Genomic DNA, 27,794 nt, shown 5'->3' with positions numbered 1-27,794 from the left:
ATTTAATAAAATAACCAATGCTGATGCTTTCCTTTCCTGAAATTATAAGCATTATTTTAGTCCCTCTTCATTAAGTGGAGAGTGGAATCTTAATGAGTGTTTCAGCAGTGGCTTCTGCGAGGTTGGAAAACTCTAACAACAGACTTTATGTCAGTTGTCCAAAGATCGAACCAGCCAGGCTCTAAGAGTCTCATCACCAGCCTTCATAAAACGGGTGATGATTGGTTTTTGGCCACAACAGTGCACAAAAGCTACCTACTACATGATGGAAGGGTTGGGATCTGTATCAGTTGAATGGGTACCTACACCAAGGAAATCAGAGGTCCTTGAAGTATTGAAGTGTAAGTATAGATTTTTTTATTTCACCATCTTTTTCAGGAGTTTGGAATTCTTGGGGTCAGGAGTTGAAACTTTCTTCAGAAAACTAAACATCAGTAAAATCTTGTTGCCTGTAACTGCCTATCTCCAGGAGAAGAAGGTGAACATACTACCTTCCCAATACCTGTTTCTGAGTAGAACATACTTTCAGTTTATATTATATTATAAACAAAAAGTTGGAGTTGTCATACTAATCATGTCCTTTTGGGTATACATTTTTAACAAAAAAAGTGGCAATGGCATTGAATTGTATCAAGCACTTTTAAAAATGCCAAGCTCTAGCCTGAAGTTTTCTAAAACATTAGCATACTGTACATTTTAAATTTTAAGTTCTGGTTTCTAAACTGATTTAGATACTTTTTTCCCCTTAACATGTAAAAATTTTTTATTTTCTATTACAAAGAGAAAAACCAATAGAAACAAATAGTCAAATAAATATATAAAATGAGACATAAAATCTTACATAAATTTGTATTCTTTAACAAAGTTTTTACCAAAGAAATTTACAAACAGCAAAAATGCTTCTGCTCATGTCTTTTTGCAAGTCTATTTCTACAATCTTTAGTTTTTTTATTTTTGAAATGTAGCTCTAGCCAGTGTACTGAATATGTTTTCATGGAAGTTATAGGCTATTATAAAATAATTGTTATTCCATTAAATGGTAGGATGTTTTTTTAAAAAAAAATTTTTATTTTTAAAGAAGGGTGTGAGAAACCTTTTTTTCATGAATGATCATTTATATAGCAATCCCTATAGTACTGAGGGAAAAAAGTAGTTTTTCATTTGAGTATCTGAAAGAACAAAATCCCTCTAAAAAAGTGAAATGTAGTAGATTTGGGATGATAGGACTTGGGACTTATCTGATGTTTAGGCAGCATCAAGAAAAATAAATTCTTAATAGAACAGTGTCTTTATTCCTATATGTAGAAAAAGAGATACTGTTCTAAATTAACGATTCCTTCAGTGTATTCATGACAATAATTTGTTGCCAAAAAACAATGGTGCAGCATAAACATCATAGATTTCCTCTTGAAATTCATTCTTAAAAGTTTAGATTTTCTTGGAAGCCATTTTGTATGTGGCTAATTGATGTTTGTTCAAACCCTTTTTGAAACTTTTCGTGTACTTGCTTGTCCCGTAAATTCAAAAGTTGACTAAAGACTTCATGTAAGCTTTATTCTCAAGGTTATTTATGAGAAACAAAAGAGATAATGGAATTGGAAACTTTTTAAAAGTGCTATACAAATACAAATTGTATTTGTATTTAATTTAATTCTCAAGTTCCAGAGTGCCTTAGTGTTTCAGAATTTGACAATGTCACATTCCTTATTCACTGACATTTCACAGATTTTAGTCATATCTTTCACCTTATATCTTTTAGACTAAACGATCCTTTTTTTTTTTTTTTTTTTTTTTTTTTTTTTTAATCTGTCTAAATATTGCAATTCCCTGAGCCTTATCTATTGGTCATTTTAGTTATTCTTTTAGTACTACATAGTACTATCACAATTTTTCTATGACCAAAATATTTTCTCTTTTCTTTTTCATATATTTCTTAATATCTCAGTTTCTTGCATTTTTTATCTGCATATTTAGAAAAGCAAAATATGTTTTACATTAGAAAGCTCACTGGACTTGGAATCTCAAGTCTGTTCAATCCCACATTCATCATTTACTAATCACATTATTACAAAAAAGTCATTTATGCTTTCTGATTTTCAATTTTTTCACTTTGTAAAATGGAGGTAATACTATTTGGACCAGGTAATCCCAAAATAAATTGCTTTTAACATCATGATGATAGTTATTTCCTAATAATAGCCTAATTGATAATAACTCCTGGACTGTGACACATACTTAAGAAATTTCCATTTGTTTTTTAAATTGTAAAAATTGACCTGCTCCTCTTTGGGGTCCACTTATATAGCCAGTGAGATAGAGGGTAAACCATGCTGCAGTCAGAGTTGGGCTAGTTTTGAATCCAATCCCATCTGGGTCACTATTTCTGTGATCCTCAACAAATCATTCAATTCCTTTGAGCTTTATTTTTCTCACCTCTAAATTGAAGGGATTGGATTACATGACAGAATCTATTCAGCTCTTGAAATCTATCTTGTGATTTGTAAGCTTTTATCATATCCTGTTCCTATATGGAAAGCCTGAAAAAGTTAATATTATCTTAGAGCTAGTAGATTTCTTTTTTTTTTTTTTTTTTTTTAATTTTTATTTTATTTTATAATTATAATTTTTTTTGACAGTACATATGCATGGATAATTTTTTTATAACATTATCCCTGGCACTTGCTTCTGTTCAGATTTTTTCCCTTCCTCCCCCAACCCCCTCCCCCAGATGGCAGGCAGTCTTATACATGTTAAATATATTACAATATATTCTAGATACAATGTATGTGTGTAGAACCAAATTTCTTGTTGCACAGGAAGAATTGGATTCAGAAGGTAAAAATAACAGTTTACACTCATTTCCCAGTGTTCCTTTTCTGGATGTAGCTGATTCTGTCCATCATTAATCAATTGGAATTAGATTGAGCTAGTAGATTTCAATGTGTACTCCCTTCTCCATAAAATTTATAAATGTTTTAAATGAAAAGAATCTCTACAATAATCTCTAAGGGAATCTTGCATTTTATTTTATTTGTTTGAAGAGAAAAAAAATTTATTTGAAGAAAAAGTACTTATCCATTGTTATCCCATATCCAAAACAATTTCCCTATTTGTAAAAAAAAGTAAATCCTTGATCCTCTTATGACTCTATGATTCAGTTTTCTAAAATAGCTTTTGTTGGGAAATGTTAACAAAGAATTTTTTAAAATCCTTGTGTAATTTTTTTTATCTGTCAGTTCCTCTATTTAATACCCATCTTTTATCCTAGCAGTAAACCACAATAAATTAGGCATAATTTCCTAAAAACTCTATTTCCTTTTCCCAATAGGTTATTTTTTGTCAGTATAATCAATGATGATGTCTTTAAATGGAGATTCAATAGCTTAGCTTAGCATTTGAATTATATATACAACTTTAACTTTCATTGTCCCCCTTAGATTTATCTAAGTAGGACTTCATGTGAACAAGATCTCCCATCTATAAACTATCAGTCCCTCTGGCATTTTAACAAATGCTTTCCCTATTTTATTCCTTAAGTTCATTAAAAATCATCAAATTGATGATTCTATCCTGATTTTTTTTTAACCTGTTTTTGACAGTTTGATTAAGAAGATACTGTACTTTGACCACAAATAGTAGTAGATTAAAATTCTAAATCTCTTGATTTTGCCCCTTTTAGCTTACAAAGAGGATATAACCATGCATAGAATTATATCAATTTTATATTTGAAATAAGTTTTATTGATTTTTTTTTTTCCCCCACATTAACCATCCCTGGATATCTTCCCATACCAATCCCAAATTTGAACCTTTCCTTGCACAAAAAAAGAAAACCATTTAAACAATGAATACCAGTGCTTTGTATGCAACATTATGTCCAAATAGTTTTATTCTTCTTTACTTAGGAAAGGAAAATATATTTTTATCATCTATTTTGTGGAACAGTTCTTGGTTTTACATTTATTCAACATTTGGTATCTATTTCATGAGATTTATCTTGTCATTAAAATCAGATTTTTAAAACTCAAAGGACTATTAGAAGGCATTTAATCCAACTATAATCTCCTATCACATTTTAAAGATGGAGATGGTTAATTAAATTAAATGTCCTGAATATAGATTAATATGACTGGCATTGGTGACTTAGCTAGATAGTGCTGATCCAGAATGAGAACCAAGACTGCAAAACACTTTGAATCAGTATAGCCCAATACCAGCCATACTCTTGAAAGAATTTAAACCTCAGCTAAAATCTTTGTGTTGCATAGTTGGTTTGGTTTCTTTTTTTTCCTTGCATGTTATGACAAACTTAGGCCTCCATTCAATATGTTATTTGATTTTGTAGCAACATTGATAAACTGTCACTAAAGCAAAAGTTTACCAATTTAATTTTACTCTTTGGCCACACAGTTCATAAGAAATATATTTGCAGATGATGAAACACAAAACAGTTCTATAGTTGTTATAATTCTTTAACAAAAATTAGTTTATGACTATCATTTTGTTTATAGAATTAGGTACATTGAAATGCAAGTCATTGAGTAAAATTAATCCCCAAAACTTTGCGAATAAAATCATGGACATTTTATAGTCAAATAATCATGTATTCTTACTATCCTCATGGTAAAGATGTAAAAAAGTTAAATTCCTAACAAGTTGTGACATAGCCAAGAGTATGATGAGTTTTCTTATTCCTTGAATTGTGTTTTAACATGAGTTTATTTTTTTAAAATTCTTATATATCAGCAGGATAGCAAATTTCAGTATTACTTGGAAATTTAGAATCATTTATTTTGTTTTGCATAAAATACCCAGGTAAGAAATTATCAGCAATTTTATTTTGGAAAAGATTAGTCTTCCATCTGTAGTTTATAAATCATTTAGAAGAATTATGCAGAGCTAGCTCCCTTAACCAAAAAGAAACAAAAAACCCAACCTCAATTTAGTAATAATTCTGTAATTTCTTGCTTTTTCATAGGCATGCCTCCCATTCGGGATTTGGTCAGCCACTCCCCTAACCAGTCAGGTGATGCATATGACTCTTTAAAATCTCATATTTGTTGTGCATTACATGTCTCTTTTAACATATATTTTAAAAGTACAGACTTTATTTTCATATCTGCCTCATTTCTGATTGTTAAATTAGAAAAATTAAAATTTACTACTATGAATATAAATTAATAGGCTAACTATAGGCTGGTATTGTTAAATGAATCTGCTTTCTTATATAAATTATTAAAGAAGTTCTATATCCTAAATCAGAAGACAATGCTATGTAATATTATTTCATAAGTTAAATTTCTATAACATTTTGGTTTTCAGGCAAATGTAAAATTTTTAATAGCTTGATAGGTTTTTTGAATGAGTAATTTCAGGCTGCTAATTTAAACCTAGTGGAAATTCCTTGAACAAAGCATAAGGGGAAGCATTTTAAAGGTATATTTTTTAATTAGGTCATAAGTTGGTCATTAAACATTTAAATGCCTCATGTGTGTCTGACATTGTGATAAACAGTGGAGACACAAAAAAAAGCAAAAGATGACCCTGATCTCAAATAATTCACAGTCAAATAGAAGGGGTAACATGTACATACATAAATACACACACAGAGACACACATACATTCATACATGCACACATTATTATGAAAGATAAATTGTAGATAATCAACAAGGGAAAGTCACTAGTATTGAAGGGAATCGAGAGGCATTTATTTGATAGGTGAAATTTTAATTGGGACTTAAAGGAAGCCAGGAAGTGAAGCTGAGGAGAGAAGAGGGAGCTTTCTCAGGGAATGGTTCTTAGGTTCTTAGAAAGATTTGAGGATGCTTTAAAAGATTTGAAAAAGCCTCTGTGGTTAATGAGATACTAATTAAAGAGACATAAAGAAATCACCTTGCTACAATGAGGGCTCATTATGGTAGTATAAATTTGTTGTGGATCCCATTGATAGTGATTCATAAATTCTTCAGCTTTATTTAGTAACATGTGAGAAGGAATGAATGCGATGGAATAAATCAAGGCAGAGACTTGACAGGGCGAGATTAGCTATAGGATAAAGGGATAAGGGACTCGAGAGAAGAAGATAGTATAGAGTTTAACTAGTTCACCAAGGGGTCAAAATGGAGAAGAGAGTGTGCCTAGTGTAGGGATTATAACCTGGAAAAGAATCTAGGGGTTGAAATATTAGAGGTTATGGTGAAGGCATAGAGATTGAATGACAGCAGATTGTGATCAGATAACGAAGTTTCAGAAAGTTCATGAACATGAAAGTAGTACATTTATGAGTGATGACAAATTCATGGTTATGATATCTCTGTAGCTGAGATGGAGTAAAAAAGAGGTCATGAGAAATAAGTAAGTTGAGGAACTGGCAGGTTAAAGTTTTTGAAGAAATATCTATATATATATATATCTATATCTATCTATCTATCTATATCTATCATCTATCTATATATATATTGAAGCCTAATATAAATAGGAATATCCTGGAGATTGGTAGACACCAGCTTCCAGAATTTTAATTCAGTTGTAGATATGGGTTGAATGAACCTCAAAGGAGAGGTTACTGAGTAATGCTGCAGGTTGAGTTTGAATGTGCCATTGGTGAGGGGGGAAAAAAGGAGTTGGGGCAGCTTAATGGAATAGTGGGTAGAGTACCAGTCCTGAAATCAAGAGGACCTGAGTTCAAATCCAGCCTCAGATACTTAACTCTTCCTAGCTGTGTGACCCTGGGCAGTCACTTAGCCCCAATTGCTGGGGAGGGAGAGTAATTCCACCCCCACCAGTGAGTTGGAGAGAGTGAATGAATATACACAACCAGATCTCAGTAATATCTAGAACAGTGGTCCTCAAACCTTTTAAATAGGGGGCCAGTTCTCAGACTGTTGGAGGGCCGGACTATAATAAAAACAAAACTTCACACTCTGTCTCCGCCTCTCAGCCCATTTGTCATAACCCAGTAGACCACATGAATGTCCTCAGTGGGCTGCATCTGGCCCACAGGCCATAGTTTGAGAACCCCTGATTTAGAAAATGAAAAGACTGAGAAGTAGAAAAATTAAAGATAAAACTAGATTTGTTATTAATGGAATAGATATTCCAGAGACCATGGTGGAAGAGATAGGTAGCTTTGTCATGATACATTGGATGAGGAAGGAGTATTAGGTTGAGGGAGAAAGGAATAAGGGGAGTAGGCAGGGAGGGATGCAGAATAGGGTCTTCAGAATTACTAGGATTGGCTTGGGAGAGATAAATCATACATAAATCTGTAGCTGGAAGGAACCTCAAGATTAACTTATTTTAACCCCCCCCTCATTCTTCTAGATGAGGAAACTGAGGCTCAGGAAAGTTAAGGAATTAGCTGTCCAGCTTTACACAGGTAATGGGGATTTAAAATGTAAGTGTAATGACTTAAGCCAGTCTTCAAACTCTACCAATCTCCTATAGGTAGAAGAAGTAAGAGAAAGTAGTATTACAAATAACCAAAGAGAGTCTTTAGAAAGAGACAGTGGTCAACAGTGTCATACTGCAGGAAGGCCAAAGTTTAGCAGTTAATGTGTCATTACTGACTAGAGAATGCAATTTCATTTAAATAAAGAGGTTAAATGCCAAATTGCATAGGGTTTAAAAGATACAGGGAAAAGATTTAGATTGCTATTCTCAAAAAATTCAGCCGAGAATAGAAGGAAAAGTAACAGGGAAATAACTAGCAAGAATACCAGGATCTAATGATGTTTTTTTTTGTTTGTTTTTTTTAAGGAGGGAGGACAAATAAGCATCTTTTCAAAAATCTGGGAAACAGACTTAATGGAGGTATATAAACAGAATAGAGAATGAGGACTAAAAAGAATGGGGATGATAGAGGCAAATCTATAGAAAAAGAGAAAAGACAGGATTATGGATACCTATAAAGAGCTTCTTCTTGACAAGAAGGGCCACTTCTATCAGAGGCTAGAGTGAAAGTATAAATAGTAGAGTGTAATGTCAGAGGAGTATGGAATGGGAAGGGGAGAAGACAGAACTCTCAGAGAATGACTTCAATTTTTTTCAGTGAAGTTCCAGAAGCAAGAGTTTGACTTTGAAAGGGAGAGAGGTTGATGTGGAAGGCTTATGGAGAGATTAGATTTGGAAAATCCATTATGGTCAGTAAAACAGACAATTGATTATGAGGAGTAAATATAAAATTAAGTAAAGGAAGTTTCTTCATCAAGTTCTTCCTTGATTGAAAGGAATTTCACAAAATTAGAAACAAAAACTATATTATTACTTGAATAAAAAAAGTCTTAAAATGCATAAGCATGGAAGTGCTCTTTCATATTGTCAGAAGCCTACATTAAAGCCAGAAGTTTTATTATTTGAAATGAAATATACTCTATTTTTCCCAATACAGTGCCAAAGAAAATGTGCCTTGTCTCCCCACTATTATTTGACACATCTAGAAATATTAGCAGCAAAATAAGCAACCAAAATTAAAGATATAAACATTGTCAAAATAGATTTAAAATTTTTATTCTCATTTACAGATTTTGTGATGCTATACTTTAAAACTCAGAATAATAAGAAATTAATCCAGGTAATTCATAACTTAAGAACAGAATATATAAATTCTATTTAAAATATTTTGGCAACAATAGTAACTGAAAAATAATCATTTTCATGTTTGTGCCATGCCAGTATATAAGAAAGGACAGTATTTCCAAAATTAAAATTTTAATGTTGTCTAAAATATCACCTATGGAAATGCTGAAAAATGCACTGATCACTAAACACACACATGCATGCATGCACGCCCACACACCAGACTACTAATGGTGAAAAATATGCTTCGCACTCAGCAGAAAGGTGATGAATTAGGCTTTGGATAAGACATAGATGTTTAGAGAAATAGTATAAAACAGATTTGTTTTTCTTTGGTATGCTGCTTTATTACAAGGAGGCTTTTCAAGCTAGTAATAGTGATGCCAAAAAGGAAAAAAAAATGTCAAAGAAACTTTTTTTTTTTTTTAATACACTAAATAGCAAAATAGGACACAGACAAGCAGAGCAATATTAATTCTTTGTTAAATTTAATGTGTACTTTTGAAAAACATGAGCTGTGTCATAAATTCATGGTTTCGTATCTAGACCTTTTTTGTTTTTATATGGAAATATTTGTTAACGACTGCTCTATTTATAATAAAAATATGGTGTATTTGAAAAATTTTCCTAGGAACATATAGGACTTGACAAAATAAAATTTGTTTGGAAAGGAGGGGAAAATTTATAATTTTTGAGGAACAAAAGAAAAAGTAGTTGGGAAAGCAAAATATTACCAGTCCTCAGTTACATGGGTAGCCTCTTTTAAGCATGTGTTATGTACCTGGCATTGTACTTGGGTGGGACAAACACTTAGTGACCGTCCCTGCTGAAACTGAATTTTCAGTTTGTCTCAAAACTATATTATAAAGCTATAGACATCAAAGCTATTTGATAGTACTTTGATACCATATTTCCTTGTTCTCCTTTTCCTTAATAAGAAAACATATTAAAAGGAAAAAAAGATGTGGGGAAAGTTGCACAAAACTAAATGACAGATCCAAACAGTTGATATGTTTTGCCTTTCTCCCATACTTCCTCAGGTGAGGAGGTATCTTAAAGTTCTTCCTAGGGGCAAATTCTTAACTAAACAAGGGACAGTGACTATAAAGAGAAAATTTGATCATTTTAACAATACAATTTCAGAGCTTTTGTATAAATAAAAGCAGTGAATATGGGATTGGAAGTGGAATTATTGAGTTGATAATATGTGCATCAAATATTACTGATATAAAAAACTGATTTTAAAAATATGTGACATTTATAGAAATAAAAAAAACACTAAGAACCATTTCCACAAAAGAACAGAAGTCAAAAGATGTGAACAATTTTCAAAAGAAGAATTGGAACTACAAGTGAAAATACTTCCTTTTTACTTACAGAAAAAATAATGCAAATTAAAATAACCCTTTAGTTTTATTTCATATAATGGAGATTGACAAAGATGTCAAAAAGGGGAAATAATCATAGGGAGGGAAATGAGAAGATAGGCATTCTAATATATTTGCATTAGATCCATTAATTTCTCATATCATCCTAAAAATAAATTGTATGCAAAAATTATCTGGAGCTTTTGACTGTTCAGTCAAAAGGCTTAAGCCCTAAAAAAAATTAAGGGAAGGAAGGGGGGGGGGATGTTTTCCCAAATATTCCTAGCATCTTTGTAATGAGTTGAAAATAAGAATGGGAAGTAAAATGTTAAACTTTTTTTTTTCTTAAGCCAGGGTGGGGAAACTATGGTATATGAATATAAAAGAATTACTTTGCAGTTAGAAATGATGAATATGAGAAAATCCACAGAACCATTGGAAATGTTTATAAAATCTGATTCAGTGAAATAGGGAGAACCTGTAGAACAGTAAGCAAAATGACTTTGACCATATAAATGAAAAGATCACTCTACAAAGGTAGTTCCACTGTGAATAACTGAAAAACTGACAACAGTCAGTGAGCACGAATAATGGAAAGATAAATGAGGGACTAGTAGCGCATATAATTGGAACCTTGTTTTTGTATACTTAGTTCCCAATCACAAGGAAGATTTTGATCTGGTAGTTGAGGAAAATTAATTTTTTTCTTTCCAAAAGAAATTGATAGGAATGGAAATCTAATATGTAATCTTCCATTGGTCTGAAGAATTCTCAGTCAAGAATCTATCAATGCAGAGTAGTATCTTCTTGTAACTTAATATAGTCTTAGACTACCCTAGATCTCTAAATAATCAGTGTAACTTAGCCAGTCAGAGGTAGAACTGGCAAGTTTTTTTTTTGTTTTTTTGTTTTGGTTTTTTTTTTTGTTTTGTTTTGTTTTTTCCTGAGATAATTGGAGCTAAGTGATTTGCTCAGTGTCACACAGCTAGGAAATGTTGAAGTGTCTGAGGTCAGATTTGAACTCAGATCCTCCTGACTTCAGGGCTAGTGCTCTACCCATTGTGCCACTTAGATGCCCTGAAGCATAATTTTTAAAAGAGAAATTAGTGATTATAGGTTTTTGTTTTGTTTGGCAGCTTAACTGACACTATGTAGTTTACAAGTTTGTTATTTGAAATCACAAATTGTTAAACTGAGTATGGAAACTTTTTGATTGTCTTATGAAGATTTTTCATTTTAAAGTACTACCAGAAATAGTTCTATAACTATACCTATGTTGTTACCAGCATTTTCTGTTTTAAGATTCATAAAAGCATATTTTATTTGTGTGGCTAAAACTTTACCCTTTTTCATAGTTCAACATTATATGATTATTTCTCTCATCATTAATAACAGATTATATTTTTACTTGTTTAATCATTGTATAAATTTTGTACTAATTATTTAACCCCATTTTCTATGTCTCTGTTTAAATATATAACAAAGTAGATATTGAGTGCTACTAGCTAGGATTTTTTAGATTTGTGAACAAAAGACCTTAAATAAGATTAAAATTATAAATACTGTATTTATCTTCCTATATTGATAGCCTTCATAGAATATACCATGTTTATCATATCAGAATACCATAAACTTTTATTGAATTTCTTTTTTCATTTTCTAAGAGCAACCAAAAAAAAAAATGTCAATTTATGATAAAAGGGAGTAGTGATTCAGAGAAATTTTTCCTCAAGACAAGAGATACTTAATAGCTTGTCACTTAGGCTCATATATTCCTGAATTCTCACTTAAAATACTATTAAGAGACTACTATTTTGATAGCTCCAAACTAATAGGAATGGAGGACTGCTTTGTTTGAAAGTGAAGAATTTGTTGTTTTCTGCCCCTCTTAAAATTTTCTTTTCACTAGCCAAGAAGAAGTGATTATCTTAGGAAATGCTTTCTTTTCCATTTAAGTTTGTCAACCTACTTGTAGTATGGAAGAATTTGAGAGAGAAACAGCTGAAGGTGGAGAGACCTAGAGAGCCTCCTATGATTCTTCTTGATTCTGTTCTGGTCAGCCCAATATTTGGGATTGTTCCTTAAGCTTTTCTTGGTTCAATATTGTGTTCTACATTATCTCAGTATCTTTGTACAGCTTGGTTTTTGAGAGGATCAGCTAAGATTTAAGGGAAATTTGACCACTAGAAATTCTGCTTTAAGAAATTTTGATGTGAGGTCTTAGTGCATGTCTGAAATTGATAACCCTAGAGTCTTATGACTTACTTAACTGTGCTTTTCCCCAATCTAGTATTCAACTTATACAGATTCTTCATTTAAAAGAATAATTTTCTCCCCACAAAACCATTCTATCCTTTTAAACTCAAATCGTGGTCTTGGGAATAAACAACCAGTAGCCATTTTTTATATGCCTTTCTTAGTACATGAGAAGTATGAGATTTTTCTATTCACAATCTGATGAGATGTGGAAGGATGAGAGAAGGCACAGTAATGAAAGTTAGTGGTATGTAAGTGGGGGAGTGGAGGGTATTGGTATACTGAAAAGTATAGAGTGAAAATACAAGAATTTATAACAGTGTACTAATGATATATAGTACAGATAAGTACAAAAGGAGTGAATGAAGGAAAAAAGCATTGTAGACTAGAATTATCAAAGAAATCTTTATGAAGAGTGTACAAATAGACCTTGATAGATTTGATAGAATATGAATTAGGAGTGGGATGCATTATTGGAGGGGAAAAACATTATAAGTAAGGCATGATAGCTAAGTCAAGTTTTGATTTTTGAAAGAAAAAAAAAAGGAGCTTTTTAGGTTTAGGTTGCAGTTGATGTTAAATAGGTGAAGTAGAACCATATTATGGAATGTTGAATACGTAGGTAAAGGAATTTGGACTTTATATTATAAGCAATAAGTCCATTGTAAGTTCTTAAGCAGGTCTGTGATTTGTCTAGACTGTTTTTGAATGATGAATTTGACATCACAATATTGACATGCATCAATCAAGGAAAACCTTAGAAAGAGTACTACTGATTTTAATGATTCATCATGAGCACTTGAACATTTTACTAAATACTAATAAATTATTCATTTACTCCTAATCAAAATAATAGTTACTGATATTTGGAGCTAATAGCAAATCATTTCTGTAGAACTTTATTTTGCATATAACTTTTCACTTTAACAGCCATGCAAATACTGTAAATATTATCCCCAGTTTACATATGAGTAAATAGAATTTGAGGTCAGTTCGCTTCTCGAGAATCACAATGAATAAATATCATAGCCAGTATTTGAACCTAAGTCTTTCCCAATCCTTCGTATCAGTGCCTTTCCACAACACCATATTGCTGCTTTAGGCTCTTAGTGGGGTGAGGGTGATATGACATGCACTCCAAGTAGTTAGAAAATATGTATTGTGTTAAAATGTTAAAAGCACTTTGCATTTGTTATTATTGTCTCCTTTGAGCATATAACAACTTTTTAAGTAGTATGTATTACAGACGAGGAAACTGAGGTCAAGATTTTTTTCAACTTAGATGAGATGACTAATGATTTTATAGTCTTATCAATCTGATATTTAGTTCAACCTACATCTTAAAAAAAAGCCCATTTTAAAAAGCTAACCCAACAGGTTCTCATTTAGCTTTTGCTTAAATCCTCCTTTGGAGGAGAGTGGGTTGCCCTTATTAAGTGTTCTAGAGTCACTACTAAAAGGACTTGATCTTCATAAAAGAAAAATAGCATTGATGAATAGGATATTGTTAACAGGAGTAGATATATGGAAATAAGATTACAGGTGTGTAGAATCAAATTATCTTCCAACTGCATAGCCATCTTGTTAAAACAGTGTAAAAGAAGAGAATGAAAGGTGGTTGGTTTTATTTTTTACTAATATCTCATACTATAGTGCTGCCAGGTAGCAGACATATTACCAGATACTAATTTGCCTATTATAGCAGAGGACCTAAGAGTATATAGAATAAGTTGTCTTTGCTGTATCATTTAAAACTCCAAATATTTCATAAGCATTTGCTTTTTCTTTTTTCTAGATTTAAACCATAGTAATCTAGGATCTCATTATGAAAATTCTCACTGGGGACCAGTGTCTTCTAATAGTGATTCCAGCACAAACTGGGACAAAGTTATTGTAGAAGGCTCTGACAAAGAAGCATGGCCTTCTATTACTGACAGTGACCCAGAGTTGACTTCAGAATGTATGGACACTGACTCTGCCTCTAGCTCTGGATCAGAGAAGAACCTTTTGATAATGGCTTCAGGGAGTACAAGTGGTGAAAATGATGGAATTCGAAATGGCATTGGACACAGTTCTCAAAACAAATTTGTGGTGGGTAGCAACAGCAATAATGTGGGCAATGGAAATAATAATGGACCATGGAATCTATCTCATGGAACCATAATAAGCACATGTCAAGTTTCTGTGGATGCTCCTGACAGCAAATCTGAAAGTAGCAACAATAGAATGAATGCTTGGGGCACCGTAAGTTCTTCATCAAATGGAGGGTTAAATCCAAGCACTTTGAATTCAAATAGCAACCATGGTGCCTGGCCTGTATTAGAGAACAATGGACATGCCCTAAAAGGGCCTGTAGGGAGTGGTAATTCTGGCACAAATATTCAGTGCAGTACCATAGGCCAGATGCCTAACAATCAGAGTATTAACTCTAAAATGGGTGGTTCTACCCATGATTCCTGGGGAAATCTTCAGGAAAATTGTGAATCTGAAGTAAATGGTACAAGGAAGGTTTCATTCAGTGGACAACCTCAGAACCTTAACACTGAAATGAATGGACCAAATAACACTACTAACTTTATGACCTCTAGTTTACCAAACGCTGTTGGTTCAGTGCAGATGGATGAACTGCCTAATAATACAGGGCATGGGGCCTGGCGTGTGAGCACAAGGAATCATTCTCAGATACAGGCCTCTTCGGTTACAAATGGCACTTCCATTTCTCATCTTAGCAATGGTGAGTCCAAAAATAGTGGCTCTTATGGTACTACATGGGGTGCCTATGGTTCTAATTATTCCGGAGAGAAATGTTCAGGCCCTAATGACCAAGCAAATGGTGACACTGTGAATGCAACTCTAATGCAGTCTGGCATAAATGGGTCTGTTGGCACTAACTTTCAAATGAATGGAAATAAAGGAGGAAGTTTATGGGAGTCAGAGATGGTAAATTCCCAGAATGTACCATGGGGAAGTGGAAATGGTGTGAATTCTGGAGGAAATCGAAGAGGATGGGGAAGCCCTGCACAAAACACTGGCACTAATGTATCTAATGGGGAATGGAATAAACTGCCTAGCAATCAGCATTCCAATGAAAGTATGAATGGAAATAGTAGGAAGTTTACAAATGGATGGAAACCTACTGAGGAAGATGATCAGAGTTCTGCTACATCTCAGATAAATGAGCAGAACAGCATTTGGGCCAAAACAACAGGTACTGGGGAAAGTGAAGGTAGTACAGAAAGCACTGGATGCCGTGAGGAGAGAGTGGTTGGGGAAGGGCAGAGTAGAGAGAGAAGAAAAGTTGACCAGCATGCATTACTCCAAAGCATAGTAAACAGAACTGACTTAGATCCACGTGTCCTCTCCAATAAAGGTTGGGGAGAGACTCCAATCAAACAAAATACTGCCTGGGATACTGAAACATCACCTAGAGGTGAAAGAAAGACTGACAATGGGACAGAGGCCTGGGGACGCTCTTTGACACAAACTTCTAACTCTGGGGGTTGTGTTGATAAGACTAATAGTAATGATAACTCATCTATATCTGGATGGGGAGATCCAAAGCCTACTACAAGGTGGGGAGATTCTAAAGGCTCAAGCAGCCAAGGGGGATGGGAAGATGATTCTGCTGCTACAGTAATGGTCAAGAGCAATCAATTGTGGGGAAATGGCAAAGAGGAGAAATCTACATGGAATGATGCACAAAAAATTAAACAAGGGTGGGGAGATGGACAAAAATCAAACCAAGGTTGGTCAGTTTCTGCCAGTGACAACTGGGGAGAAACATCAAGAAGCAACCATTGGGGTGAGACTAAGAAATCTAGCTCAGGAGGTAGTGACAGTGACAGGTCAGTATCCGGTTGGAATGAACCTGGTAAATCAAATTCTTTTACCTGGGGAAATAACAATATGAATCCAAATAATTCATCTAACTGGGACGAACCTGCAAAATCTAGTCAGTCCCAGGGATGGGGAGAACCTCCAAAATCTAATCAGTCTTCAGGTTGGGGGGATTCTTCAAAGCCAATCAACTCCCCAGACTGGAACAAACAAGATATTGGTGGATCTTGGGGAGCACCACCTTCCACAAATAAGCCACCTGGTTCGGGTTGGCTCGGTGGACCAATACCAGCTCCCACAAAAGAAGAAGAACCTACTGGATGGGAGGAGCCATCCCCAGAATCAATACGCCGCAAAATGGAAATTGATGATGGAACTTCTGCTTGGGGAGATCCAAGCAAATATAACTACAAAAATGTGAATATGTGGAATAAAAATGTCCCAAATGGTGGCAGCCGTTCAGACCAGCAAGCACAGGTACATCAGCCGCTACCATCTTCAAGTGCCATGTCAAGCAAGGAGAGCAGTAGTGGTTCTGGTAAGTTATGATTTTATAGAGTAGAATTTTTTTTAAAGAAGTACAATGTTATGAAGTAACATCCGATATTTGTCGTTTCTTTGCCTTGATAAACACAAGAGTTTTTTTTAAAAAAAATTTAGCCCAATAGGAATTCCAAGGTAGAATTTTAATGTCAAGATATTTGCCTATGTGCCCCCAGGGAGGTAAGAAACTTTAAAGGGCTTTCTTAACAGCTAGTGTTTGACACCTGTCTGAGCTGTGGTATAAAATCCATTTTCATCATTAAAGTAGATCACTTGAAAAAGTATAAAATGGAAAAAAAATTTCCTTTTTCTTCCAAAAACTTAACTTTTTTTTTTTACTAGTACAAATCCTTAGAAATCATATCCATAAATATTTGAATCTTTGTTATGTGCTAGGTACTGTGGTTGATGGATTTCTTTCTTTAAAAAAAAAAGAGTAAGACTTTTCATTAATGATTGCCCTGAGAGCTAAGCACTTCTATAATGAACTAGCTGATGTCTCCATTTTTGCTTTTATATATGCAAAGGTATGTTTCTATATTCAAAGGTCTAACTCAGCTATAACCTTCCTAACTGACTGTCCAGTTGAATACAACCAAATAAAACAAAAAAATTTTTTGCTTAGCTTCTGTTTCTTCTCAAACCATTGGGGCTAACTAACTAAGGCTACTTGCTTCAAGTAAGAATCATAAGGATGAAAAGAAAAGTTGTGCACATACTAGAAAAGAGGAAAGAATATCGTGATTTACCAAAAAATAAAAGGATATGCTTAAGGGACAATGAAGTTGTTAATTTGATTGGAACAGAAAGATATATTAATACATATTGTGGAAGAGCTTGAATACCAAGTTAAATATTTAGATTTGTTTTTTCTTAAAAATCTCCTCTAGGTTTCCATTACTTTCAAATAAGTCTGTCTTTCAAATAAGTACTTCAAAAAGCCATTCTCTGTTTTTTGTGTTATCTATACTACTATTTTCTGACTTTGATGTCACTGTTGAGCTGGTTCTTGTAACATTAGAATTTTAACATTCACTTTTTTTTCCTGAAAATTTGCTTCCAATAAATTGGAAATCTCTCAGGCTTAAATGTAATGTCTTTTGGAATTCCAAATTTAGTTTTTAGAAGCCAGAATGCCCACTATTATAGGTAGAATGCTTGTCTTTTTTTAATACAAAGATGATGATGCTCCCCAATGTAGGGTAGTCATTTTGAGTTGCTTTTCCAATACAGTTCTGTTGAAGAGTAGTGCTGAACTAGATCCCCCTTAAAATTGCCAGCATTAATTTTTATATTGGTTTATGAAATTAAAGGGTTAGTTGACCTTGAGCAAATTAACCTTTCTGAACCTAAAGTTTGCTTATTTGTAAAATAGAGATAACATATGTTCTAAACTCTGCACTAGATTGTGATATACAAGTAAACTAGTATATAAGAAAACACATTGAAAGCTATAATAAATTAGTTTCTATAAATGTAAGTTGCCTTATCAACATGGGGTAATATACTATAAGATGATTATAAATTATAAAATTTAATTGCTTATGTAAGTTACAGAAGCAAAAGAGTGATCAAAATGGGGAAATCAACAAATAACTTTTGGCATCAGACTGCCTTTATGTTAGCCTCTTTGTAACTGGATGTTTGTTTGTTTACATGTTAGTTTAAAAATCAGTAATCATTTGGAGTAAAAAGCAGAATTTCTTCTCTGTACTATAAAATGTACAAGTGAAATATTTGAGAAGAGAACTTGTAATGAACTTCCTTTCTCTCCTTGGATGATTTACACTATTGTATAATTGGCCACAGGTTTTTTTTTTGGGGGGGAAGGGGCCTGACAGAAAACTACAAAATGATAACTGAAGGGATAAATCATCCAGTTAGATATATAACAGACAACATGAAAATTTTGAAAAATATCAGGTTTATTTCATTCAACTATGAGATTAACTATACATAAACATTCTATCTTCAGGAAGACTTGAACATGACAAAAGTTTTTGACAAAGGCTACCACGTACGTAATTTGCACAATGTATAGAAACTTGAAAATTATATATTAAACATATTGTGTTTTTTATTGGCAACAGAGGAGATGATGTTTTGTTTTGTTTTTTAAATTCAGTTGTAACCAGTAATGAATCATTATTTCAGGTGTGATATAAAAAGCCTACAGCAAAAAATGCCAGTGTTATTTACACTCAAGAAAGCATACATCAAAATTTAATGAAGACTGTTTAAATGATTTGGTGGTAGTTTATTTGGTTTTTGTTTTGGTTTGATTTGGTTTTTTTTTTTTTTTTTTTTTTTTTTTTTTTAGTGTTAGTGAACAGAATCTCATTGTTTCAGTTTTATGGAACTTCAGAAATTAAACCTGTTTCTAAGCAAGAATTCTCGTTATAGCAATTCTCAATAAATGGTCATCCAGGAAGTTTTTACTGACATAAACATTGTTTACCACTGTACTACTTCTAGCCATTGCTCCTTGTCTGTCCTTTGGAGTAAAGAACAAATTTAACCCATCTTCTACATTATAGCTATTTAAATACTTGAAAACAACTATCATGTCCATGCTCTGTTTCTCCAGAAGAGTCCCAGGTTTTTTTTAACCATTTTCTTTTTTTTACTTCTGTTTACCTTTTCATTTAAAAGCCTTTTTTTCCCTCTTCTTCCCACTTCCCTCACCAAATTGAGGGGGGGAAAAAAAAAAGAAAAAAAAAACTTATACCAAGTATGCATAATCAAGCAGAACCACTTCTCACATTGTCCATTTCCAAAATGTGAATCACATCTCCTGTAACTTAAGCCCATCATCTTTTTATCAAGAGTTTTATAACCTTCATTATCACTCCTCTGGGATTTGGGGTTGAATATTGCATTGATCAAAGTTATTAAGTCTTTCACAAGTGCTTATTAATTTTGTATTAATAAACATTTATAACTAAATATAAAAAGAACAAATCATTCTCATTTTGTTCACTTTACACTCACTTCAAGTATTCCTAAGTTTCTCTGTATTTATTGTTTCTTATATGACATTGTCTCAAGGTTCCTGCCGGTTGTTCTTCTGAATACTCTACAAACTATAGATCTTAATTTTGGTGGAGGCTCTAGAATGCTCTAAGGCTTATTGTAATTAGCCAAATATAGTCAACAGACAGGACCATCTGAAAGTCTCCCTCTACCAGACCGTGATCTTACTACACAGATGGCCAATTCCGAAATAATTCTTATGTAAAAAATCAAGTCATATCTTGTTTGATCAAATAAAATTAGGGGTGGTGTTTTTTTTGTTTGTTTGTTTTATGTTTTTACTTTATTTTGAGGATATACTAAATTCCTTATCAAACTGTCTTATTTCCTCATCTTCCCATCAAGTATTAATGCTTAAGTTAGTTATTTTCATTATTTGCTTGCAAATGATTATCAGAAGTACTGTAATCTGTCTTTTTCTTTCTGTGTTAATTCAGCATATTGGTTTATGTCATTGCATATAAAGGATAGATTACATAGCAATTTAAATATGCTAATAATCATCTACAAAGTATGTTTTGTTGAACTTTTTAAAGGAGTTAATGGCCTTTCATAATTTTTAAAGGTTGGGGAGAACCCTGGGGAGAGCCTTCTACTCCAGCCACAACTGTAGATAATGGAACTTCAGCATGGGGTAAACCCATGGACACTGGTACTAACTGGGGGGAACCCATTACTGCTTCATCTAGCTCCTCCACATGGGGTACTGCTTCTGTTGGTCCACAGACTTCAAGTAAATCTGGTAAGTTTCAGGTAATATTAGCTATGGTATAGCATTTAAAGCAGTTACCTAAAAAGACTTTGCAAAACTTCCTAAATGGACTATGTTTATTTAAAATTAATTTCCTGATAATGTATTGTCTGTGATAATTGATGGCTTTTAAAATGTGTGATATGGTTAGACATTTGAATTTAAGCCAATCTATCTTTCATATCTGTCTTTCAATTCCTAAATCATAATTTTTAAAGTTATTACTGTTAATAATTTGCATGATACTTTTTACATCTATATTTATTACTAATAGCAACTAACTTATTAAGCAATGTCCACTATCCATAGAATGAATTTTTCCTCAACTCTCATATTCAGTTCTGATGCTCTTTATAGCACAGACTTAGCAGTACTTCTAGACCAAATTGGATTTTAAGAGAGTATGTGGAAAATTCTAAAAGTTCAGACCTATTCCGCGGGTAGAGACAAATTTCCATTTAGAAATGAACTTCATGATTTTTAAGCCCATGTATCCATATAAAATCTAATTTATTAAGTCATTTTTCTGATTGTATGGTACTAGCAGTACCATAATTGTTTGACGTAGTTATAGAATTAATGTCCACTGGAAACTTTACTCTTAACTTCGTTGGGAGTAATCTTAGCCTACTATAGGTTATGGCACTGTAGTACTTCCTTTATAGATTTGTCTAAGTAGAAACTGCTTTCAGCATAGAAATGGTTCCATTATATGTCTACAACAAAAGGACCAGCCTGGCTAAAATCAGAAAGGCTTATCACCAAAATAATGAATTTTTAAACTCATTTACTTTCCCAGACTATCTTAACATGTTATAGAAAGAAGTAGTATCCATACCAATAATCTCAAAGATCAGGGATTTAGGCAAATAAATGTGCAAACTATCATTGAAGTTTAAAATGTTTTATGTTTTGGTTTTTTTAAGGGAATCTGTTCAATTATATTTTTAATCCTCTTTATACTCTTCTTTATTATGAATAATAATAATAGAACAAATTCTGTTGTGTTCAATTTTTCTATAACCTCTAAAATAGAGCAGCATCAAAGAAATTTGTTGGGGTTTTTTTTTGGGGGGGGTTGTTTTGTTTAGTTTATTTTTATCAGAAAAGTTGAATTGTAGAAAATGATAAATTCCAAAGAGGTAAATTTGGACATAAGATGGATATAAAATTTGTATCACCATTTAAGTTAACTTTTTTTCCTAGAAAGCATTAGCTATGGTTGTAAAATTGTTTATCATTTAAAACTATCCTCTGTTCTATCTAAATAAAATTTACAAATAGGGCCCAAATCTATGCAAGATGGTTGGTGTGGAGATGATATGCCTTTGACTGGAAATCGATCCACTGCCTGGGAGGAGGAGGAAGATGTTGAAATTGGAATGTGGAATAGTAATTCATCCCAAGAAGTTAACCCATCTTTAAACTGGCCACCATATATAAAGAAAATGTCATCAAAGGTGAATATTTAAAGGGGGACAGGATCATATATTTTCAAGTCCAAAAATATTTACCTAAAACATTATGTTTGGCCTTTTATGTTAACCATAAAGACAACTAGTATTTCATTATTAAGGATCTGAAAAGCCAAAAGACTTGTAGATTACCTAGGCAGTTGATTTGTCTGTATTCCACTTCAAAGTATTTATCATCTGGCAAGCATATTAAAGTTAAGTTTCTAAAGACAGCATGGTATAGTGGAAAGAACATTGGTGTTAGAGAAAGAAGAGCTGAATAAAAGTCCTATCTCTGCCTTTATTAACCACATAACCTTAAGCATGTAACTAAATTTCAGTTACTTCATTAGTAAAATAAAGATACTTGTACTGTTTGAATTACAAAATTGTAAAGATCAAATTTGATCATATATGTAAAACTTTGGTAATAAAATAAAATAAGAATGGTAATAATTCTTATATGGCATTCTTATACCAGATCCCAAGTTGATATTAGCTATTACATACCATTCTGCTAAAACCATTTCAAGAAGGCAGAAAGATTAATATATTGCCTAAAATTGGGAAAGATAGTTTGATATTTTTATATATAGCAAACAAGAGTACTACACATGGAATTAAGAAGTACTAAGTTCACATTCTGCTTCTGACAAGGTACATATGAGTCTTTTTGTTAGTACTTTTAAAAAAGGGGATAGTAAGGCTATGGGTCTATTATTCACTTTAGGTTTGTATGTTTGGTGTGTAATACGCCCCCCCCCCCCAATTATAGCACCAATTCTGTGGGAAAATAAGATCCACTGAGGTGACACTTTCCAAGAATGCATCATGATGAAAATGGAATCTGCCTAGAGGTGCTTGCATACAAAAATTAACCAAAATAAAAATAAACTAGTGAAATAAGGGGGGAGGAAAAGTATCTTGAAAATTAATGTTTCCATGTTTTCCTTAAATAATAGAACCACTAGAAGGTGAGGTCCTTGAGAAAAAGAAGCGTTTTTTTCTATTTGTGTCCCTAGAACTTCATACTGTGGTTATGTATATTTGTAGATAATAAGCACTTTAATATTTTTATATTTTAAAATATTTTAATATTTTCATTCATTTTCATTATTCTGATTTTTCTTTTCAAAAGGGAGCAATGAAAGGTGGAAATAAACAAGATGAAGCCTGGATAAATCCATTCGTTAAGCAGTTCTCAAATTTAAGTTTTTCGGTATGTATGAATTTCTGATAACAGCAGCCTGTTAAATAATGATAAGTAAAGTATTATCTAATTTTGAAATTAACTTGAATCTCTAGTGTAGTGGTTGATGATTAAGTAAATGTTTTCCAGTCTTAAAAAGTTCTCGCGATGACTGAAGTTGCTTTCATATCTCAGCAGCCAAATGCCATATATATCAATTAAGTTGTAATTTTTCTTAGAGATGCTATTATTTTCTTTACAAAATGGAAAAATGGAACTGTATGATTTATGTTAATGAAATACTATAAAAATTCATATTTACATCATGAACTTGAAATCTACTATGTTTTTAATTATATCAGAGAGAATCACCAGAAGAAACTCTACCGAGCAATAAGATGGACCTATCTGGAGGTAGGAATGAGAGAAAATTAAATAATTTTGTAGCAAATGAAATAATTTGTAAAGTGCCAGGCACATAATAAAAGATAATAAATGTTTCTTTTCTACCTTCCTCCCAATTCTAGATGCATTATCTAATATCTGCTTGAGTTTTATACCATTGTTCTTGTCATCTATGTTATGGGAATTCTTTATGGGTGAGACTTGCCTTTAAATGAATTCCTAAAATAAGTAATCCCTCCTGGAAAGAAGATTATAATAAAATTAACAGCATAATTTCTTCCTAGCAGTCATTTTATAGTGAAGTTATTCTTACTCTTTAAATTAGAAAATCTAAGCAAAATTAGAATTAAGCAAAACTTTTCCAAGCAAAAATTAGAATTATATTCCTGCTTCATTCAGTAGTCAGTTATTTTTGTGTTAATTTTCTTGTTATTGTTATTATTGTTGAAAAGTTGCCATGTTACAGTAACAATGAAATAGGTCGCAGTAATTAAAATTCAGAACTAAAACTTAGGCCATACCATTCTGCATGATTTAAAACAGCTTATAATCAAGAAGACACATTGGGAAAAATTGAATGAGTAAGGAATAATTAACATAAAAGGAGAGGGCATTCATTTATTTAAAGCAAAATAATAAAATTAGGTCAGAGTTCTGCATTAAGTCAAAAGATGTGTTCGAAATTCAGAGCCTGAATTATCTTAAGTCCACATTGCTGTCCAGACAAACAGAATTCATTATACTGATATATATATAATGAGTATAAGTATGATATAACCTGAGTATAAAGGTTGAGTAATCAAACTGGAAGTGAGATAAGAGGTAGAAAACAAAATCCAAAAATGGAGTATGACAATGACTATATGGAAACAGAAAATCAGCATGTGATTGTGAATTCTACAACAGTTGGTTTCTTGCTATCTGATTTTTAGCAACTTTTGATAATATAAGGCCACATGAAAGTTATTATTGTTTTGTGCTACTTCCTGTCAGGATTCTACAAGTGTAAAACCTCTAGGTCCTCAAAATCCATCCAAAAAAAAAGAAACAAAGCACTGTTGGATCATTCATTTGCAAGCTTATTGCTTTGAACTCTATAGAAGTAGTTTCTAACTTTGTTCTCTCTTGAACTCTAGTCCAGCATTTCCAACCTCCTTCTTAATATTTTAAATTTCCATAATTAAACTTCTTGTCATCTACTCCCAGTTTATTCTTTTTCTTTAGCTCCACCAATCTTCCCAGTTGCTGCTTCACATTTGAAATCTCCAATCTAGCTATCAATAAACATTTTTTATGTACCTACTCTTTATCAATATTGGTGTATTTGTTGGTCACATAAAAACAAATCCATCATAAACATTAATTACATATAACACCTTCATACTCTAGTAAGAGTCTGGGAATATCACTTCTGCTCAAGAATTATGCTAGTTTTCTACTATCTTCATAGATCAATGCAAAAAATTTATACTTTCTTATTTTCTACTGAGACAGAAGTTGTTTTAATTTGAAAAGAGTACCTTCTGCTATCTCTTATGAAATTACTGGCTCTTTTGGCCATTCCAGTCAAATTTCATCGTTTTATCTTACTTGTCTTATAGGAATGTTACAAGACAAACGAATGGAGATTGATAAGCATAGCCTAAACATTGGCGATTACAATCGAGTCGTAGGGAAAGGCCCTGGTTCTCGTCCTCAGATTTCCAAAGAGTCTTCCATGGATCGCAGTCCTTATTTTGATAAGGTAAGAAATTGCTTTTCTTTTTTAAATAAATAGATTGATTTAACGTTTTCACATTAACATTATATGTAAAATTCTGTAAGTCTTATGCCAAAATATGTCATTCTCATAAAACATCTGTACTCCATTATCCTTTTAATACATTTGCTTATCATAGAAATTAAATCTATGCCTTCCTGTTAATCCATATAAAATATTTTTGTTTTTGCTTGCCTTAGAAATAAGACTAATCTGATGTCTTCTGTTTTCTACTTGTTTCCTGTTGATGCTGGAATTTCATGTGACTTCTCTTCTGTTCCTGGCAATGATTTCTCCCTTCTACTTGCTTGCTTGGCTGGTGTTGCACATCTTTCTGTCTGTCCAATCAGGATGGCATTGTAGCAGACGAGTCCCAAAACATGCAGTTTATGTCCAATCAAAACATGAAGCTTCCCCCTTCAAATAGTGCACTACCTAACCAAGCCCTTGGCTCCATAGCGGGGCTGGGCATGCAAAACTTGAATTCTGTTAGACAGGTGAGTGCTTATATGTACATATTTTAGGTGTTTTCAATGAAGTAACCTAGTCACTGGGAACACTTATCTTGAGCTTTTGTGTTAAAATCAGTAATATCGGAAGTGTTTTCCTATGGCAAGGCAATGGAGTGTTGCTTGCTAAATAGTTCCACCTTCTCTTTATAGAATGGCAATCCCAGTATGTTTGGTGTTGGTAACACAGCAGCACAACCCCGGGGCATGCAGCAGCCTCCAGCACAACCTCTCAATTCATCTCAGCCTCATCTCCGTGCTCAAGTGCCTCCTCCATTACTATCCCCTCAGGTAAATTCACCTCACTTGTTTTATATGTGCTTCTTATAAAGCTTACTTCATATATCTTACTTACTTTAATATACATCACATATTTTAATTACTTAGAACTTAGAGCTAAAAGAAAACTTTGCTGGTGTAACATTGCTAAATGTTATAACTCAAATCTTTGACTTATATCCAGGGTTAAGTTATCCAAAATAATGAGAGACATGGAGAAGTAGGGTGTAAAGCTCTCAAATGTAGCATGCACTTAAGAAATTTTTAATTGAATTGATAACAAATACAAATAAGCTAAAAAATTTGGAGCTAAAATGTAAGGAATTTCTTCAGTGCAGCACCTTGAGTCTGATAGAATAGTACCTGCAAAGTGTTGCAGTGATTCAGAGAAAGGATAATTTTTGTTTAAAGAGGCTTAAAAAGACTCCCTGAAAGAGGTAGTATGGGAGCCAGGCCTTGAAGGATTTATAGAACTTAGATCAGTATAGAGAAGAGAATACAGGTGGAGGGGAGGGGAAGAACATTGCCAGTAAAAATGACAACAACATGTTTAAAAACAGGCAAAAAAGCACAAGTCATATACACAGAATAGTAATCTTTTTAAAGGCATTTATTTATTTTTATATACATTAATAATCTGCCATTTCCCTTTTCAAAAACTGAACAACAGTAACAAAATAAAAGTCTTGTCATTAACATACATAGTTCATCAAAAATTCTCACATTGAAAAGACATTTTGTGCAAAGATAGCTACACTGCATATTCCCATAATAACAAAAGTCAGTTGGGGAGGGGGAGGGGATACGATTGAAGCCAGATCGTAGCAACTCTTGAATGTCATGCAGAGAGGTACAAACTTTACTTAATAAAGTACTTAATAAAACCTCTTGGAAACATGTACAGAGCACTGGGCTAAATGCTAGAGATACAAACAGAAAAGTGTACAATCTTGGCTTTCCAGGTAGCTCATATTCTAAGGGAAGAAGGAACATGTTAGGCTGAGCAAGTCAGATGGAGCAGTCTTCTGATGTTTGTATGGACAGACAAAACAGATGGCAATGCCTCTTGATCACCATTTCTACTGATAAGGAGGTTTCTTATGTCTAACCAATTGAATTAAGGACTTTGGTGGAAAGAGCTTTATTTCCTGGATTTAACTGTGACTCTAGCATCTGCATGGGCACTTGCCAGGCTACAACTCTGCAGGGTGTGCTTCCCAGGATAGTGGTTACAGACACTGACTTGAAAGCACACCACTTCCAAGTCTCTTGAGTTCAGAGTCCTAGGCTCTTTCTGTCAGGATCCAAGGGGAAGTGACAGATTTGATTTCAGCTAAGCTGGTTTGCCTGTATGTCCATTGAGTGAGTGGCAATGGATCAGCAGTTGGGGTTGACGATTAGTCCTGTTTTCACAGGAGTTGCTTCCTTGGATGATGGGATAGGCTAGGCTGGAAGTAGGAACATTGGAGCAAAGGTGGGGGTCAGTGCTGCCACTGCCAAGGTTCTTGTGCTCATTTATCTTTTGGTGGTATTTGGTCAGCAATTATTGCTGATGGTGATAAGAAATGCTGGCCTCTTTTCCAAAATGTTTTATTTCTTCCATCAATGGCTATGGTAGCTGACTGGATACTGGTTTGGTGATTTAAGAGACACTGCTATTCTCATGCCTCTTGAGTTTTCTGGACTCTGGGCTGTCTCCTATATGAGGTAATATGGTGATTTTGATCCAGGTCATCGTAGTGGTTTGATTTGCCATTTTCTGTCTTTTCTTCAGAGAGTAATTATAATGCTTTTAGAAAAATTACTTTTATAACAATGTATATGATAGATTAG

At 33.2% G+C, this 27,794-nt stretch overlaps 1 protein-coding gene across 1 annotated transcript in view; it reads left to right on the top strand.

Moving 5' to 3' along the window:
- The window catches only part of TNRC6A (trinucleotide repeat containing adaptor 6A), a 335,273-nt gene that overhangs the window by 286,145 nt on the left and 21,334 nt on the right, over positions 1-27,794 (top strand). Inside the window, 8 exon segments of the mRNA XM_074280016.1 lie at positions 13,998-16,577; positions 20,181-20,357; positions 21,651-21,826; positions 22,959-23,039; positions 23,372-23,423; positions 25,016-25,158; positions 25,524-25,670; positions 25,836-25,973. Coding sequence (XP_074136117.1) covers positions 13,998-16,577; positions 20,181-20,357; positions 21,651-21,826; positions 22,959-23,039; positions 23,372-23,423; positions 25,016-25,158; positions 25,524-25,670; positions 25,836-25,973 — 3,494 coding nt within the window.

The sequence above is a fragment of the Sminthopsis crassicaudata genome, chromosome 1 (assembly GCF_048593235.1).
Source record: "Sminthopsis crassicaudata isolate SCR6 chromosome 1, ASM4859323v1, whole genome shotgun sequence".
NCBI lineage: Eukaryota > Metazoa > Chordata > Mammalia > Dasyuromorphia > Dasyuridae > Sminthopsis > Sminthopsis crassicaudata.
The sequence above is the reverse complement of the archived record's forward strand: the minus strand, read 5'-3'. Positions and strand labels throughout refer to the sequence as shown.